Source organism: Sinocyclocheilus rhinocerous, unplaced genomic scaffold (assembly GCF_001515625.1).
Source record: "Sinocyclocheilus rhinocerous isolate Xijiao unplaced genomic scaffold, SAMN03320098_v1.1 scaffold1243, whole genome shotgun sequence".
Classification (NCBI taxonomy): domain Eukaryota; kingdom Metazoa; phylum Chordata; class Actinopteri; order Cypriniformes; family Cyprinidae; genus Sinocyclocheilus; species Sinocyclocheilus rhinocerous.
In genome coordinates, this window is record NW_015626033.1 from 2,319,091 (window position 1) to 2,338,220 (window position 19,130).

Sequence of the window (19,130 nt, forward strand, 5' to 3'; positions counted from 1 at the left end):
ACCATATAAACCATGGGTGTTCAGTGTTCTCCTGATGGTGGACTCATGAACATTAACATCAGCTAATGTGAGAAAGGCCTTTAGTTGCTTAGAAGTTACCCTGGGTTCCTTTGCGACCTTGTGGACTATTACACGTCTTGCTTTTGGAGTTATCTTTGTTGGTGGACCACTCCTGGGGAGGGTAACAGTGGTCTTGAATTTCCTCCATTTGTACACAATCTGTCTGACTTTGATTTGGTGGAGACCAAACTCTTTATAGATGGCGTTGAAATCTTTTCTAGCCTGATGAGCAACACCAACTCTTTTTCTGAGGTCCTCAGAGATCTTGCCATGATTCACTTCCAGAAAAAAAAAATGTTTTTGTCTCATTTGTTTTATTGGGTGTCTTTATCTATTTTCAGGACTTGTGTAAAAAATCTGATTATGTGTTGAGTCATATTTATTCAGAAATACAGAAAATTCTAAAGGGTTCACAAACTTTCAAGCGGCACTGTATATAAAAACAGAAAACAGTTATTTTAAATTCACAATATTAGTGCTATACTGTAATTCTGAATAAATGCAGCCTTTTTGAGCATAAGAGACCTCTTATGAAAACATATATAAATGATATATACATATATAATAATTTTAATGCACGTTTTTCTTTGACCATTAAGTCCAGTCATTAAGAATGTGTCATTACTTGATCGTTACTTGTCTGGTGACTTGCAAGCATGAGAACGACATTTTAATAGCATGCTTGATTTAAAGTTCCATTATCAAAAAATTGTAAGTTCGATTAACATCCATGAATCATTTCAAACTGTCCACTTTTTTTACCGTGCCACATTAAGAGAGCAATGTTTTCAGGCCCATTGCACATTTGGCTTGAGTCGCTCACTGTGTGAAGATTAGTGAGAGTGGAGGAGTATGTCTTATTAGCCCATAAAAAAAACTCTTCTAGATAGGTCTAACAGACCTCTGGCCAGAACCTCTTAAGAACACCACAAGCTCATTAGAAACATAAATCAGCTTCCTGGAGCATTTCGCACACACACTGTTGACCTGCGGCCAGCACAATGCAGAAAGCTCCAGGGCCCATCAGTCATGCTGCCGCCCACTCAAACAACCACAACTACAGCACGCTCTAATGTGGGGAAACTCAGTAAACGGGATCCCATCTATCTATCTAACCCTTCGGTGAAACACCATCTATCTACCTAGTGCTGTGAGGATTCATTGAGGGCGTCAGCTGAAATTCAGACAGCAGAAATACTAGTCCTAGATGTATACTAATACTACTAGATAGTTGGTTTTTAGTTTTTTCCAGTGGGCACAAGAGATATATTGTATGGCACAGTGGCACAGTTTTACAGTATCATTTAGTAGGAGTCTGTTTTTGACAATTAGCGGTGTAAGTGGGTTAATCTGGTGCAGTAAACTCATCATTTGACAGATTGTGCTAGTGACTGAGGGTTTGGAGATTACTGCCAAAATCAACTAGTCAACAGCAGCTGCCCTCTGTCTCCCCCTGCTGTGAGCCAATACTCTGGAAAATGTGTTGTGAAAATTAGACATGGCCTAAGACTTAAAACAGCATAACCCACTAAATGGACAGTAATTTTATCCCTCACAGCCTCATTTTTGGTTACATCAAATTTTGTATGGTGTATCACCAATACATTCATAGAGTGGGATGTGTTTGGAAGGAAGTTGATTGAATGGGTATTTAGCTTTAAAAAAAAAAGTTATATGAAATATTATATAGTTTTGTGTATCACACAAGCTAAATTGAGCATAATGGGAAAATTAAAAATTAAAATACATTTATGCAGCTTCTCTTCAATTCAAGAACGTATGGTCTCTGCAGAGTATAATATAAAAAAAGGTTATTATGAGATATTTTAGTTTAAAATAAGAAATAAAAACCACACTGTGAGATATGAAGTCACACTGTCAGAGATAAGTCGCAATTACAAAACAAAGTGGCAGTAAAGTCATATTGTAACTTATAAAAACACAATTTTGAGAAACAAAGTCAAAAGTTGGAGATATAAAAATGTAATCCCATAATTACAGGCTTCCATAAGAAACAAATGAAGGACTAATACATGGTTCACAGAATTATCTCCAATAAACCATGTGGAGAAAGACTAAACATGACCTTTATAATCAATATAGCATCTCCAAAACACAAAACCATTGTGTCAAACAATTATACAGATCACCTTGCTAGGCTATATCAGACTGCTGTGCTTCTGAAGTGTTTGTGTGTCCATGTGACTCTGCTGGGTGATCAGTGGCTGCTCTATATTTTGGCAGGAAGTGCAAACCTGAATACGAAACTTGTTATAAATAGATGCTGTTCCTGTCTGTCACTCGTTATTTAAGTCTTCCCGTCCAGCCATGAGTCATGTGCAACAGTTTCCCTTCAAAACAAACTGTGCCATGTAATAAATACTGTAGGCTTATACAATGACTTCCATGCAAAAAATGTCTGAAGAGTCAAGTTTAGATGATCCCAACTTCTCATGGACCCAGACTGAGACAGACTTTCAGAAACAGCTAATCAATAAGATAAGCAAGAGAGAAGACAAATGATGGCACTGCTTTAAACACTGAGTGAATTGAGTGTAATTCCAGCCCTTCTTATGTTTGTGTTTTGTTTGTCATCCAACATAAGAGCCAAAACACATCTAGACTTTTAGATCTAAATACTGCAGACCCATATCTTCCACTAATAATTAAACATTAGTACCTTCCTTTAGTGTGGCTAAATCACTTGCAAACATGACTACATGAATGCCTGCTGACATAGGAACACTCCTGAAGCGGAACAGGAACATGTCTTCTCTATTCCTGGACTACCAGCTTATCATTGAGAGAGAGAAAATTTGATTTTTTTCACACAGCACAGAATTTGATGTGCTACAATGCTGCATAATATAACTATAAAACAAATTAAATTTTATTTTTTCCTGCAACGCCATGAACTTCTGGTAAAAGAAGACTCTTGTAAACCCACACTAACACCTAAAGTGAACCAAATGGAAATCTAAAGAGAAAATCAAAAGGTTTACTAATACTACATTAGTAATGTAAACCATGAGAGTGCAATAACTCATCTAATTTGAACTCCTTATGGTCATTGTGTTAACTTCAAAAGCAGTAACAACAAAGTGAAGTCAAACTCACTCACCCAGCTCACAGAGGCAGAAGCAGTGCATTTATCCAAGCTCACAATGCCACACTTAATGTAGAGCTTTAGATTTAGTTAATTGCAGCTACACCGCAGTTAACAAGCTTGTCCCCTCTTGAGATGACTGGCACATTTGGGTTGCTCTATCTGCACAGAGTTCGAGCAGGCGAGAGGGGGTAAGCTGACAGGGAGATCATGGGGGGCCGCACTGATTCTGACATGGCAGAGATGACAGAGTCAGCTGGGCGGTGCATGGCCCTTGGTAACACTTGCAAACAAACACAATGCCATAAATTAAGCAGAAAGGATTTTAACCTTCCCATAACCTCCTTAGCCTGTCAACAGGGCCCCAAAACAATTACACAGCACTTGTCTGTGAGCTGTATACTCCAAAATAGTTTCACATTAAAAGACTGGAAGACCTCAGTTATATCAATGGCCTAATAAAAGACGTTTAATTTTTTTACATAGAGCATGTCGCCTCATGGAGTGAATAATGAGTAAATATAGCATTTCTACAATGGTATTCATCACTGAAAACTTGGTGTCAATATAATGCTCTATTTACATTGACAGCAATTTTACTGGAGGTCACCAAGTCACTGTATTGTTGATCACTAGTAGGTATTCACATCGCTGGATGCCCAAATAAAAAAGGCAATCAATAGAGTACCCATTAAAATCTATGCAACCCTTACAGAATTACTTTGGGGAATAAAATGCAACATAAAATAATACTTAGTGGAACTTTACAAGAGAAAGAAAGAAAGAAAGAAAGAAAGGCTCACTTCTAGAGTGTAGTAAAGTGCACTAAAAATGTGAAAACATATTTTTCTACCCAATTTACTCACATTAGTGTCACCAAAAGCAGTCAGGTTGATCCAGTTATATTAAATAGCTTTTCTAACAAATACAACTATTTAGTGAAGCACATTTTTACAATATAACTTGAAAAAAGGTTTATAGGGCACAAGAATATGACTTACCAAACCAGTGTTTTCAGCTCTGTCAGGCATCCTGCAAGACCTTTCATTCAATGGCTACTGCAACCGTTCTTGCTAAACTTGCTAAAAAATCGTCCATTCCAATTTCAACTTCAATTCAGGTTTCCTATTGGAAAACCTTACAGCGCATAATACATATATGCATTATTTATGTATTATCCATTGTCTGCTACCTGTTCACCTCACCTGTTTACACTCTTACACACACACACACCCTATACGATTTCACTTACTCACAAAATAATTACTCACCTTTCGCTACATAACAATACAGAAACCTGACCTTTTAAATGCATCAAGCAAAGTATTTATTGATCTCTGAAATAAATACTTTTTAAAAGCTGACAATCATGCAACACACCCCTTCTCCTCCCTGATACCATTATACAGTATTAAAATATTATATACCTATTATAAAGTGATTAACCAAATATTCCCATCCTTAATGCCCATTAAAACAAGTATAAAATGACTGTATCGCAAAATCACTTCAACTGCATAAACAAGGAATGCAGAATAATACGATTAATAAATAAGCTCTTATAGTCTATGAACAATCAAGGCTGATTTCCTATTCAGTTATGGATAATTATGCATTCACTTAATAGCAGATACTGAATGCACAAATATTAGTTGTTGTCAAGGGAATAAATTCATTTTTTGACTTCCTTATTTAATTCTCTCAAGCTATGTCTATTCTCAGCACAATCTAGACTTCATTTGCTTGTTGCCAGTGTCTACTGCCTTTCATTTATCCATGTCTGTCATTCCTTTCCCTGCATCCTTTTCCCTTTCACTGTACAGATATTGTCAGGCATCTTTTTGCACCTCCCCCTCTTTTTCCCCCTTCCATTCCCGTCTCCTTTCACGCTCTTCATCTCCCAAGCTCCGACCACTACAGGCCAGTATGAGAAGAGACAGCCATAAAAACATCCTTTTTACTTCATATCCCCCTGACGTCAGCCCAGTCCAACACAAATACTCCCCCCCCATCCCCTTCTTCTGCCTGCACTGGCAACCAGCGAACAGCCGGCAATGTCTTCCCACTCATTCTCATTTTGCCTTTCTGTCTGCAGTGTCTGAGATGCAGTGTTACCTGGCTGCGTGCGACTCCGATGCAGCTTCCCATCCTGTATTCCATGTCCTCCTGAGGAGAGGTGACTGAAGCACTACAAGGCTTGCAAAAATAATCTCTCCAGGATTGCATCCCCACTACAAAGAAATGGCATCGCTGAGCAATGCAAGCAGGGTGTGAGCAAGTGAGTGCAAGCGTGCGAGGATACCCTCATATGTGTGTGTGTGAGAGTGTGTGTGAATAAGCCTCATCTACTGCAATGCCCAGGGTATAACTATGACATACATGCTCACTCTCTGTTATATAACAACACAATTATATAAATAGCACAGCCAAGGATTCAAAAAAAGTGTCTTGACATTTTTTCCTCTCTTCCTTCGTTGGCTTTTGCAGCGATGCTATAAGATGCTGCTCTGCAAGTGGGTAAAAAGCACCTCTGTTATCGATAGCGACCATCACACAAGCAGGGAGAGGCGGGGGGAGGACGGAAAATACAGAAGCCGGATGAAAACGAGAAAATAAAAGAACAGAGCATCTGCAAGTTTAAAAGAGCAACAGCTGCAGGCATGACGACACGGTACTGAACATCAAAAGAAAATCGCCAGAGGAAAAGTGATGGAGCCACTCAAGTGAAATGGGACAGTGGCAGAAAATAAAAGGAGTTTACAAAAGGAGAGTCAGGATGAGATAGATTAAGCTTTATGAAGATTGATGGACTGAATTTAAAATATTCATTCTTTAACTGGCATTAAAGTCAGCATCTATCTATCATAATAAGTCCATAAAAAATGTATACTATAAAAATGTCATAACATTTTCTTATTGAGCCAATCATATTCAGATCTGCCTCCATTCAACACAATCCAATCAACAACCAGTGGATAAGATCGAGCCAGACCCACATTTGTTTATTGTTCAATATGCCATTAAACTATGTCACAATACTGTAGTAAAGTTAGTCTTGACTTCAGTTTCATGTTCACTCTTTTTCATCATTACCAATCAATATGAGATATGGATATATTGGTCAATACTGTATATTTAATTGTAGACATTCATTTCTGCCATTTTTTTTATTTTAAATGAAATGTTGCCATCATCTAGTGCTAACTTAAAGTGACAGCACTACATAATGACAAAGATTTAACCCTTTAGGTTTCTTAAAGATATAGTTCACTCAAAAATGAAAATTTGCTGAGAATATATTCACCCTCGTTCCATCCAAGACGTAGATGATTTTGTATCTTCATCAGAACAAATTTAGTGAAACTTTGGTGAAGCATTACATCACTTGCTCGCCAAATTTTCATTTTTGGATGAACTAATTTCTTTAAAATAAAAAGAGTCATTTCCTATAATAATGAGCCTATAGGGCAGGGGTGTCAAACTCGGTTCCTGGAGGGCCGGAGCCCTGCACAGTTTAGCTCCAACCCTAATTAAACACACCTGATCCAGATAATTAAGTCCTTCAGGCTTATTTAAAAACGACATGGTACTTGTGTTGGAGCAGGGTTGGAACAAAACTCTGCAGGGCTGCGGCCCTCCAGGAACTGAGTTTGATTGACACCCCTGCTATAGGGAATATATTTATTGAGTCTTTCTCGTGAAAAACATTCAAATTTCTCATCAAATATTCATCTAAAAATGAATAGTTATGCACATTTCATACTGTAAATGACAATGCCAATGCCGAAATGAAGCATGACAACACTGAATAGACATTGACACAATTTATTGATTTTTGTTTTAGCCCATAATTAGTATTTAAGACTAAATAATATTGAGTTTTAATATCACTCATAACATGAAAATAATTATCAGTACTGGCCTGAATTCCATCCCTATGGAAAATGAGCTTTCAACAACCTTCACCTACCTCTGAAATAGAAAGCAAAATTCTTCCATTTTTCCTTCTCAAATGAACATTTATAGATTAGACATGAATTTGTTTTGATGAGTATCTTATTAATTGTATTAACTAACAATGGACACCAGGAATGATACTGCAGTTCTCTAAAAAAAAAAAATTTAAGGATAAAGTGTTTAATAAAGACAAACTTAACAATACCTCATAAAAGTAAGAACACCTGAGGAAATCTGACAATAAATTTGGTAAATGGGAATTAAAAGCTACAAAATAAATCAGATAATTTTGTTTATGCTGCCATTTTCTTAAAAGTGAAACAGGATTTCAGCCACAAGAACTTTCCACCACAGTGACCCAAACGTTTATGCAGTGAGACATAGAACAGCACATACCCTGATTAAACAAAGCACACCGACAAGCACAAAAGCCTATAAAAAATTTTTTAACTTCAGATCGAAAAAAATAATATATGAAAATATGTTAAACAAAAACAACTGCTGTAAGAAATAAACAAAAACAACAGCTGCCCAATACTACACTGAAATCTCAACTTCAGCCACTGACCTGGATGTAGATTTACACCACTACACCATCCAAAAAGTCCCTGCAGCGTAGAGAAGCGTCTTGTGAACATGAGTGTTACTCAGACAGCAGGCAGATCCCTCCAAAAGGCTTCAGATGTCAGTGGGATCAAACTACAGGGCAGTTAATCCAAGCTTGGACCAATCTGTGTGCATGTGGAAGGCCGCACCACTGCACACATGGACAGCTCTCTATCGCCTCCCAGCATAAGTATTTTACACGAGTTCATATGAACATTTAACAGACAACAAAGCTCAAGAAAATATTGCCATGCGGTCATGCAAATAAACTTGACTAGAGGCAGCAGTCAAGATTATGTATTCATTAAGAATTTTTAAAGAGTAGTTTTAAATCACATTCAGCTTTGTCCAGTAAAAAAAAAAGGCTATTTCACCACTAGGTGGTAGTGTTCAGCTTACTGTAATTACTGACAGGAAAACATATACCTGAGGGTTGTATTTTATTCGTTATTGTGAGACTTATGTTTAATCTCCAATTACTATTAAGAAATTAAAAGAAAACACATGCAAATTAAGAAAACATCTTCATCAGTTTGACAACACATGCGCTGCAAATCCTCACAACACATGCAAATAAAGAAACGCGCTGCAAATCCTCACAGCACATGCAAATAAAGAAATGCGCTGCAAATCCTCACAACACATGCAAATTAAGAAACGTGCTGCAAATCCTCACAACACATGCAAATAAAGAAACGCGCTGCAAATCCTCACAGCACATGCAAATAAAGAAATGCGCTGCAAATCCTCACAACACATGCAAATTAAGAAACGTGCTGCAAATCCTCACAACACATGCAAATGAAGAAACGCGCTGCAAATCCTCACAACACATGCAAATGAAGAAACGCGCTGCAAATCCTCACAACACATGCAAATGAAGAAACGCGCTGCAAATCCTCACAACACATGCAAATGAAGAAACGCACCGTGCTTCACTGAAAGATACGCATTACAATCGCAGCTTCTGTCGAATCGCGATCTCGATTCCATTTCGATTTATCGTGCAGCCCTATGCTACTCTGAATATTTCTAATTAAGAGAAAGAGAACAGCGATGTACATCTACAGACAGTGAAGGGTTATGAACCTTGCATGTGTCCATCAAATTAAAATATTTCTTTAGTTACTTGAAATCCAACACTTAATATAATGTTAAGTGCACTTTACATTTATTGTATTAGACACAATTTTATTACACTTTATACAGAATTCAAAGACATCACTCTTAAAATTGAGATCCCAAATATTAAAAAATATATAAAAAGAAGAAAACCGTTTTTATTTTATAAGCATTTTGGCAGTTGTCGCTAACTATCCTCCAACTTAGATTTACTGAGACAAAATTTCCGGAGCGGGGATCAAAGCTTCCTTAATATCAAAGGCATCGATGATTTCCTGCAAGACACAGATCATAGATACAAGTTATTTAATGTAAAGAACAGACTGTTCCATGCTAAATAAATATGATCTAAACATGGCAAAGTTGTAAAAAAAATTTGTCTCAAATAGTTGTTAAAGATACAAGCCTCGGGTAATCCTGAGAAGAAAACAATTTCTATATTATCACCTCAATTAGAATCCAGAAAACACTTCTTTCCAACCCCAAACATCTACAGTCTTAATGTGCTCACCTTCCAGCTTTCCTGGTTGATGGAGATGACACATTGATGTCGGACAGCAGCTCCACCAGGCCCTATCTCACCTTCCTCTACTGGAGCTATAATACACCCATAATACATATAATCTCGAAGTACATTCAAACAAACACAATCAAACAGTGACCTGTGGATTCGATCTTACCTATACAAGGAAGCCCATCCGTATCCAAGTACATTCTCACCAGACCATCCTGAGGGAAATATTTCATTCATTATTGTGAGACTTATGTTTAATTTCCAAAGCTGTTGTTGCCTCTTAACTTACCCTTATAAGAAAAGACGTGTGGAAGATGTTCTCCACAGTCCGGGAGAAGGAGTTGGGGTCAATGACGAACTCGTAATATGAAATGGGTTCCTCAGCTGTTCCAGAAAAAGTCATTTTTAATGGGTTTTAAAATAGTCTGTTTTGCTTAACTGCGATATGTTATTTTATTTTTATTTTAACATGCTTACAGTCATCAGCAAAGTAACTTTGCAGACATCCAAGAATTCTTTCAACCTCTTTCTCTGTTGCCTCCTGGTGAGATTCTTCCATTTTCTTCAGCTGTGATGACAAGATATTTTCTTAAAGGGGTCATATGATGCTTTTTTAAAGATCATTATTTTGAAAATCAGACAGATTATCAAGAGTATTTGCAGAGACTGTCAGCATTTGCATTATAATGAGCACACCTGGGTGGGCATAATTCGTTTTGCCTCTTTGCTGGGTGCTTTCCTTTGCCTTTCAACTCTCTGCCGTGGTGGAGGAGGCTCTGCCAAAAATGAGCCCAACCTTGAATTAAACAAAAATAGCAAAGGTTGTAAAAGTAAACTGCACAATGTATTCGTAAACTCTCCTTAATGAGGCTGTCAGAATAAGTTTTGTTTTGTAAGCTATAAAACGGCTTAATAGCAATTGTAATCAAACTGATTCGGAGGTTTAGCGTTAAGTAAAAGTAAGTTTATTTAATAAATATCATGAAAAATTATATTTACTCATTACTCAAGCTTACACTACAGTTCAAAATTTTGGAGTACTCAAGTTTTGTTTTGTTTTTTCCTGAAAAGTTTCTTATGCTCATCAAGACTGCATTCATTTGAAACAGTAACACTGTGAGTTATTATTACAATTTAAAATAACGGCTTTGTATTTTATTATTTTTGAAATGTATTCCTGTGACGGCAATGCTGAATTTTCAACAGCCATTTCTCCAGTCTTTAGTGTCACACATGACACTACCCTTCATTAAAAACCATACTAATATGCTGATTTCGTGCTCAGGAAACTTTCATTATTATAAATGTGGAAAAAGTTGTGCTGCTTAATATTTTTGTGGAAACTGTGATACATTTTTTCAGGATTCTTCAATAAATAGAAAGTTCAAAAGAACAGCATTTATTTGAAAGAAACTATTTGAAACATTATAAAAGTCTTTACTTTTATCAATTTAATGTGTCCTTGCTGAGAAAAAATCATGAACATTTCTGAGGGATAACACAAATTTAGCTTTGAACTATTTGAACTACTAACTTTGAGATTCACTTACATCAACAGTTTTAACTGATTCAAGATCCTTTACTACAGAAGTGGGCCACAAAGACATCAGTTAAATAAATCAGTTCATGGGGCGAGAAGGGAATCACAAAACTAGCCTAATAAACTTAATCGCAAAAATAATAGCAAAAAATCACAAAAAGTTTTGCAATTACCTGCAAAATAATTTCAAGTTGAATGTGAATTTCCAATATATCCCCTTGTCTTAAACACTTACCTAATTACCTAATCGCCTTCAGTTTCATTTTACGTCCCTTACTACAGACATACTCACATGTAGTGGAATGAGGGGGCTGTTTTGAAGCAGTACTCAGATCTCTTTGCCAGCCTTTGCCAGGCGCCTTGTGGTAAATATCCCTCCAAGTTTCCATCCTGACCGCTTTCATCCTCCAAACGATTCAGACCCATGAAGGACAACTAGAATGATCAATATGAGAAATCAATCAAGGAGAAAAATCATTTCACAGTGAATCTGAACATCATTTTCTCCTAAATACAAGATCTGGGCTGCGTTTGTCAAAAGCATTCTGAGCTAAGTTGATCGAAGAGACCACTGGTGGCAATGGTTCTATGATCTACTTAAAGGTACACTAAGCAATATTTGAAAAACACTTTTGACCACAGTGTCGGACCGAGTCCCAAAACATACTTGTAGCCAATCATCAGTAAGGGGCGTGTCTAGTAATGAAAGAGAGAAGAGAGCGCTCAATTTGAGTGCACAGGATGGATATTAGCAGATCGACTATAGATAGAGAGAGATGGCAGATTAAACAAAGAGGAAAATATCAGAGGAACAAATGATACCTCGATGCTTTTAGGAAATGCAGTTCTGGCCTATCTTTTCACAGTAACATACCAAATGTTCTGCAAATGCAGACGGGTCAAACGCAGAGCCTTCAGCATGTAGCTGGCTGGCCTTTTCCTTCCCCAGATCAGTGGCTAGTACCAGGAGTTGAGCATCCAGTGCTGCTTCACGAGCCTGCCTCACTGAAAGTAGACACAGGCCATAACAAACCAGCAGGAGATGACCATGAAGACATAATACATAGAAAATGAAATGTGTGTGCGCAAAGCTCTGCCAGGCCATGCATCCTACTAATTGACTGAATTGCATTAGTTCTGTAGGTAGGTACCAGAATATGTAGTGTAGAAAAATAATACCATTGGCAAATAGTTTGTTGGCCTCTTCTAAAACATCAGTGAGTTTATTGTTTGCAGGGTTCAGCATGTCCTCACGATTTTCTTTAAACAAAAAAGCATACACACAACAATATACTTACAATACTTTATAACTGAAACAGCAAACGGTATCATTGAAGCCAACTTTAACATTATTAATACTCACGCTGGACTTGATTGATCAGATCCCTGTACTTGCTCCTGATCTCTCTCCTGCGTGTTGGATCATTATCTTCCTCACTAATACCTGAGGGTCCTGCACCAATGTCATCTTCATCACCCATATCACCAGGTCTCTCTGGCCTGTTCTGTCCACCCAATCCATTGGATGTTCCTGCTGACTCTTCTTGATTCCCTCTAGACCTTCTCCTCGAATCAGACATCTTCAATGTTTCTGCTTGATTTTCTATTCAGAGAGACACATATGTCCGAATAACATTACATAACAGTATTACAGAAACTTAAATACCTAGATCTATAAAATCAGATTATGTTGTAACAAACATTGCAATGACAGTTGCACACTGGGAAGTGTTTTAAAAAGTTATGTAGGTTTCACCCAAGTTTTTAAAGATAACATATAACATAACATAACATAATATAATAAAGCATAGAATGCAGCATAATTTATTAAAGCATCGCATAGCACAGTTTCCTGCTAATCACATGGTTAGTAAAAACAGTATTTTACTGGTACACAAACAGATTTTAGTGATACTTTTTTTTAAATAAAGTTTATTTTCAAAACAATTCCATCCTGTGTGCAAGCAATCCATGAAAATATAACTGTTAAGACATTGTATTTACACATAAATATTTCATGACAGTGATCATATTTGCGATCCACTGCAGCTGACCTACAAATGCGATGAGACATCGGAAAATAAAAACAGAGAATAATTAATAAACACTGATGTACAAAAACTAGCTAATTAGAATGTATTATGAAAACTTACAAACTTCAAAAACTGCAGGGTTCATATCTGTCATTTGCATCAACGGCGAAATCTTCGCGGAAGTAGAAGGAAGTGTGTTTACTGGCCTCACGTCATTTCCGACGCATTCCATGACAAAATTGTGACTGTAGTATCATAATTGTATTTTATATTATTGTATTTATTAGTTCTTTCCCTGGTTTATATTTTATACTATGTGTACAATATTGTTTAAGCATTAACAATTGCTATTTACGAACTACAACTTTTGTCCGATTTGTCACTCACGTAATCTCACATCCTTGTGGTAGTTGTAGTCCTTATTAAGCAACTTGTCAGCAATTTACCTTAAAAACACACACAGTATGTAATCTAAATTGTTAAACAAACCTGAAAGTGTTGTTAACCAAGGATCATAATTTACCAATACATCGAAAACCATTCTAAAAACACAAAGGAAATTTCTAAATGAATCTATGGCGAATTAGCCTCCCTTGTTAGCCTACAAATTGACGTCATGACTGAGCGGTTCAGATTATAGATTTTAGGTTTTTCCAGAATAAAAACTCAGTTGCGAGTTTGTATTTTTTAAATAATTATAAATATATTTAGGTAATTGTTGTGTATTTAGCTGTAAATTTAGGTAAATTGTATTTAGGTAACGTTAGAAGTTGTGTCTGGTTAGAGAACAGAGTAATGAATTAAACCCCTCCTTCCAACAGAGCAAAAGAAAACTAAAAACACCGCATAGGGTGTATTTCAAAACTCAGTAAGCTGCCTACCTAGACAGGATTTCTGGCAGTCACAGTGGCGAGCGTTGTTGCACAATAATGCTCTGTGAGTGCGCGCCTCAGTGGGTATTGAAACACAGCCATTAGAATCCGGAAATTAACAACAAACTCGTGATGTCAGGAGGAGTGGGAGAGAAACAGACAGCACAGGAGAAAATTACGTGTATTTCCTAGGATTTATGGACTGTAGAGATATGACATCGTCATATGATGGAGTTAACGCGTGAAACGAGCACTGGACATGTTTCAGGGAGATTGTGGATGATCGCTGGTCCAAACTGAAAGTGTTTTCACGCGCATCGTGTGCTTCCTATTCCAGATCGACTTTTCAGCAAACATGACGCGACTCGCATTAGAACAAGTGACTGATTTCGGTGATTTCACGAAAGGAAAGGATCTAAAAGAGTTTTTCAAGCAGGCATACTCCAACATCTCATCTCAAAACTGCCTGTCCGATGTGCGTCTGAGTCCAGATGGACGTCACATTCATGTCATTGTGCGTCAGCCCAAGAGTGGTCTTATGACACATGACAAATATCAGCGACTTCATCTCATGCAATGCCAGAAGCACAATGATTTAGTGCTATCTGGAAATGCGCCTGTAGTGGATGTCATTTATATCCCTCAAAGCAAACCAGAAGACGGAGCCTCTGTGCTTGGAGTAATATTTGAGAATGGAAGAGTGGAATTCTGGAAATTCCTAGAGTGCAGATCAGGCTGGCATTTACTCCAGACTGTGGATCTGTGTAACAGCCCTCGTGCTAAAGTCAGTTCTGTGTGCATGTGTCAGAATTTCATTATATGGTGTGAGGAGCGACCACCATCTGAGAACTCCAATAGTGTATGCAGCAACTTCAGGTTCTGCATCTGCAAAAAGACTATAGAAGTTAATGAGGGAGGTGTCAATTTAGGAAACGTGAAAATTGCATTGCACAATAATCCTCGATACGCAACCGTCAGTTCTGGGGATTTGGTCTATCTGCTCCCAGACATGAGGGAAAACTCTTCCATGGGTGTTTTGAAAGTGTTTCTTGCATGGTCTCCTGAACACGATACCTTTAAAGTGCATAGTGCCTGTAGTTGCACACTTATGAAAAGCTCAAGCAAGGAATCTGACTTCAAGAGACTTGTTACAGACTGCATTGGCCTTCTAGCCACCATAAATCCTCCTGATATCTGTGGATTCTCTCCCACTGGATGTGGAGACCTCCTTCTCCTTCTTAGCACTGGTTGGGTATGCATTATGAAGAGGGATGGCAGTCTTCACCACATATACAAACTTCCTGATAATTGCCTAAGTGCTAGTGGGACCCAAAATAGCCTGAAAATATATAACGAAATCCTGGCACTAACAATAGGCAGGACCCTCTTCTTAATCGACACCAAATGTGGTCTGGAATTAGAAAGAATAAGTATGAAAACAGAAGGTCTTCTCTTCATAAACACTTTGGACAGTCACTCTCCACTAATGCTGTCAGAAACCGGGCTGTTTGTGGTCACGCAAAAACCGAAGCCTTCTCCAACACTTTCAGAAGACTCGAGTGCACTCTTAGTTGAGGCTGTCTTTGAGGAGGCATGCAAATACTATCAGCAAAGAAGTCTAAGTAGCACACAGCTCACGGTGGAGAAGCTCAAAAAAGGTGGGATGTTTCAAGCGCCCATATCGCTGGCCGCCATCCTCAGGGATTACCTCCGCAACCAGAAGATCAAAACTGGTGAGAAACATTCCACAGGTCAAGAAAGGCTCATGAGCTCACTCGAATCAGAGCTTAGGAGTCTCGTTTTGTTGGAGGACATCAAAACATCAGTGGTGAAGGCTTCGGAGAAAGATCTAGAGAACTATTGTGAAAGCTTGGTGCAGCAGGAGATCTGCCGGCTGCTTAGCGGTGAGCTAGAGAGGGAGAATCTTCAATATCTAAACAGCATCTTCCATCTCTTTCCCACTTACTCCTGGCATGCCATGCAAGCGGTTCTGCATCTGAGGTGCAACGGTGAGGGTTTGTTGTTGTCTAAAGCTCCTGCTGAGTTATGGAAAATCATCCTCAGCCCTGTGCAACCCACAGCAAACTTTGCTCACTGCAATGGTCAGCAGAAACTCACTACGGTGCCTGTTTTTGAGCTCTTGTGCCAATCTATCTTCAAATTCCAGCCCAGCTGGCTCCCCAGATTTCTCGAACTGGCACAACAACAATCAGGCGGGTCCTCCAAGTCTCCGTGGGGTTACAGCATGAAGGAGAGCTCTGAGAGCTTGCCGCTCTATAAACGGGCCTTGACTGTGCTCCCTTGCAAAGGGACCTACCAACACCTGGAAGTGGAGCTGCTTTTGTGCAGCGAGCGGCCTAAAGCGATAATGCAAGCGTTGCGGATTCTCATCAAGCAAGGCCAGTGGGAACGGGTTGCGCAAGTAGCTGAGAGGTTCTGCCGGCAGAGCCCGCTTCTGAACAAAGAGATTTTCATTGCTCTGCTGTGCGAAGTGTCCCAACATAGAGACTTGGACCCCTATTTGGACCTGCTATGGACTCTTTGTCCAGAGGACATGACTGTGACGAGCATACTTAATATTGTATTGAAAAACCTGCCTGATTCAATGCAGAACTCTGGTCCTTTCGAGGCTCATGGCAGCCAGGTCACCATCGGGCTTTTGAAACCGCTGCTCAGAAAAGTTCTCCAAAGGGAGACCAAACCGAGCCAAAGGTACGCAGATATCCTTCAGTCACCCACAGTTCCTCCGCTCACTCCTCCACGCCAGCCAAAGGGACTTTTCAGAGATGCTGAGCAGAAGGAAACCAAGCAGAGGACTTCCTCTGGATCTCAAGCGACATGTCAAGCCAGACTGGTCTGACTTTCCCACTCGCAAATCATGTCTGACCCTTTACATAGCCTGTTATTAAAACACTCCTCCACGTCAACCAAAGGGACTGTTCAGAGATGCTGAGCAGCAGGAAACCAAGCAGAGGACTTCCTCTGGATCTCAAGTGACATCTCAAACCAAGCTGGTCTGACTTTCCCACTCTCAAATCATGTCTGACCCTTTCAATAGACTGTTATTAAAAGGGTCTTAGAGGTACAGGTTAACTCAAAATTAAATTCTGTCATCATCTGCTCATGTTTATGTCATTTCAAACCTGTATGACTTTCTTCTTTGGAGCACTTAAGAATAGATTCTGATAAACAATTTAACAGTTTTATCCTTACATTAAAAGACAATTTCATCCAAAACAATCTTTGGACCCCATTGACTTTCACTGTATTGCCTGTATATTGTGTTCTACAAAACAAGTAGTTATACAGGTTTGAACAACATGAGGGTGAATAAATGACACAATTTTATTTTTGGGTCAGCTGTCCCTTTAAGAAGTACTATTTACATAACATGGTCTGAACAAAATTACGGAGCTTCGGATCGAACCATATTTCATTAACTATTGAAATTGTAAAGTAATAACTCGCAATGCACAGATGTTTAACTAGTGCTTAATTATTCCTAATATAGAATGTAATGTTGTTTTTATGTTTATCAAGTTTGCTGCATTTCACCTAATGTGTTTTTGGTGTCTTAAAACAGTATTTTCTCTTTCTTAACTTTCAGTTGTGTCTTTTTTTTATAGCCATCACATAAAGGCATGCTGTCACCCTGATCCTAATGCAAGGTCAGAGATGACTAAGCATTATCCACATTTCATGCTCTAGATCATTTATTGTATAAACTCTTAGAATAATATCTTTTTTTCTGTTGACACTACAGTTTGTCATCATATGCTGGTGTAATTATTATTTTAAGATAATCGCGTGGAAGATGTAAGCTAAGAACTGTATTTGTCATTAATAAAAATGTACAGTAATATAAAATGTAATCATTGGACATTTTAGATTTGGTCATTTCATGTTAAATGCCTTATATATTTCATGAATTGCTCTTGTATTTAGTGCTATCACAGGGATTATAACAGTAAAAAGCAATTAAATATGACTCATGTATTGCTGCCACTCCTTTTCAAGTCTCTTTGTGAGCTAAAGTGTCACAGCCTTCATTGGTGATTTCTGGTTTTGTGGTCAGAGAGGGGAATTCTGATGTGTTTCCAATGCAAAGCTTTATAAACTCACTAGGTCTGTACAGCCCCACCCTCTGCATTCTCCTACTGAGCTCAGCAGCAGCATTCACAGCACTGCTTTAAATTCAATTAAACTAAATTCTATTATCCAGTGACCAGCTTCAAACTCAATCACATTGGACAGGCTTGTGTTGTCCTGAATTGACTCGTCATAGCTAATTGTATTTGGAGAGCTGAAACACTTCTATTTTCTCTTTGTGATGCAAGTGTTTACTAAGTATTGGTATTCTGCACTATGTATTTGAATGTATTTTATTTTATGATCTAAAGTAATTAACTAAAGGCACTAAAAATGTACATTTAAAAACATTTAGTAAAAATGTCTGAAATATCTCTTTGTGTGCTACTGTTAGACAAATCTGTGCCGCATTCTGTCTGCCGAGGAAAAAGTGAATTGTTTAACACTCACACTGGCATGCTTGAGTAATTGCGGATTCTTGAGACGTGGGACAAAACATTCATTAAAAAAAAAAAAACATTTCCAGTTTGATTATTAGAGATGATTGCAAGAATGGGTCTACACAAATGTAAATCTTATTTACGTCTTTTTTTTTTTGATAATTTGCAATTTCAAGTTTTTTTTTCTGCAACACCACAAAAACAAAATGCCTATATGTGATGCAAATAAAGTTATTTTGTCAAAACCAAAATATTTTCTGTCAATGGTGCTGACAATTAAATAGATGGAGCTGAAAATCAATTTTAAAAAAGGATATATATATATATATATAAAGTTCAAAAGAACAGTTAAATGCATATCTTTTATAACATTCTAAATGTCTTTCTTTTCTATCACTTTTGATCAATTTCATTTTAATTTAATTTCTTAAAAAAATTATTGACCCCTAAACTTTTGAATGGTAGTGTACACATAACATGAATGTGCATAAGTCCTAGATTTATATGATTTCAAGACCAGTTGCGTGGTTTTCCAGTTATGCCCTTGTTGCGCATGTCTATTAAGTATCTCTGGTATTTACTAATCTGAATGCTAAGTGTTAGCTCTAATATCGAACATTCACTAAAATGAACATTTTTCCTGCTATATGATCTCAGTATTTTTGAAAACTGCTATACTACAATATTTTCTGGATATTTCATGTTTTGGTCAGAATGTCAAATAGTGAATGAATCTTGTCCGATTTCTGTTCTCTCTCTCTCTCTCTCTCTCTCTCTCTAAGCAGCACAGA

The 19,130-nt window shown here is 37.8% G+C and overlaps 2 protein-coding genes and 1 long non-coding RNA gene across 4 annotated transcripts in view; 2 read left to right on the forward strand and 1 right to left on the reverse strand.

Annotated features, from left to right (window-relative positions):
- The window catches only part of LOC107707558 (uncharacterized), an 8,046-nt gene extending 2,130 nt beyond the window's left edge, over positions 1-5,916 (forward strand). The window contains exons 2-3 of the long non-coding RNA XR_001636269.1: positions 5,262-5,444; positions 5,654-5,916. This is a non-coding gene — a long non-coding RNA (uncharacterized LOC107707558). The remainder of the gene's footprint in view (positions 1-5,261; positions 5,445-5,653) is intronic.
- Positions 5,917-8,903: 2,987 nt separating this feature from the next.
- On the reverse strand, positions 8,904-13,880 carry LOC107707575 (non-structural maintenance of chromosomes element 4 homolog A-like). 2 transcript variants are annotated; one of them, XM_016511655.1, is made up of 11 exons: positions 13,820-13,880; positions 12,269-12,508; positions 12,085-12,165; positions 11,780-11,910; positions 11,198-11,340; positions 10,062-10,161; positions 9,843-9,933; positions 9,655-9,749; positions 9,532-9,580; positions 9,363-9,448; positions 8,904-9,126 (listed from the first exon to the last, which is right to left on the reverse strand). In XM_016511655.1, the coding sequence occupies exons 2-11, from the start codon at positions 12,483-12,485 to the stop codon at positions 9,061-9,063; spliced, it is 1,059 nt and encodes a 352-aa protein (XP_016367141.1). In that variant the 5' UTR covers positions 12,486-12,508; positions 13,820-13,880; the 3' UTR covers positions 8,904-9,060. The 2 variants fall into 2 exon arrangements, with proteins under 2 accessions (XP_016367141.1, XP_016367131.1); XM_016511645.1 differs by lacking the exon at positions 13,820-13,880 and adding an exon at positions 13,059-13,153.
- A 270-nt stretch (positions 13,881-14,150) lies between these two features.
- On the forward strand, positions 14,151-18,544 carry hps6 (HPS6 biogenesis of lysosomal organelles complex 2 subunit 3). The gene is made up of 3 exons (XM_016511667.1): positions 14,151-16,603; positions 16,709-16,711; positions 16,755-18,544. Exons 1-3 carry the CDS (start codon positions 14,166-14,168, stop codon positions 16,828-16,830), a joined length of 2,517 nt encoding a protein of 838 aa, XP_016367153.1. The 5' UTR covers positions 14,151-14,165; the 3' UTR covers positions 16,831-18,544.
- The last annotated feature ends 586 nt before the right edge of the window (positions 18,545-19,130 follow it).

Excerpts from the sequence above, each read along its gene's own strand:
- LOC107707575 (XM_016511655.1), bottom strand. The coding sequence starts at position 12,485 with ATGTCTGATTCGAGGAGAAGGTCTAGAGGGAATCAAGAAGAGTCAGCA. Across the intron at positions 11,341-11,779 it reads CTGCATTTGCAGAACATTTG|TTGTCCTTCATGGGTCTGAA; the intron begins GTATGTTACTGT and ends TGATCATTCTAG. Across the intron at positions 9,449-9,531 it reads GGATGGGCTTCCTTGTATAG|CTCCAGTAGAGGAAGGTGAG; the intron begins GTAAGATCGAAT and ends GGTGTATTATAG.
- hps6 (XM_016511667.1), top strand. The coding sequence starts at position 14,166 with ATGACGCGACTCGCATTAGAACAAGTGACTGATTTCGGTGATTTCACG.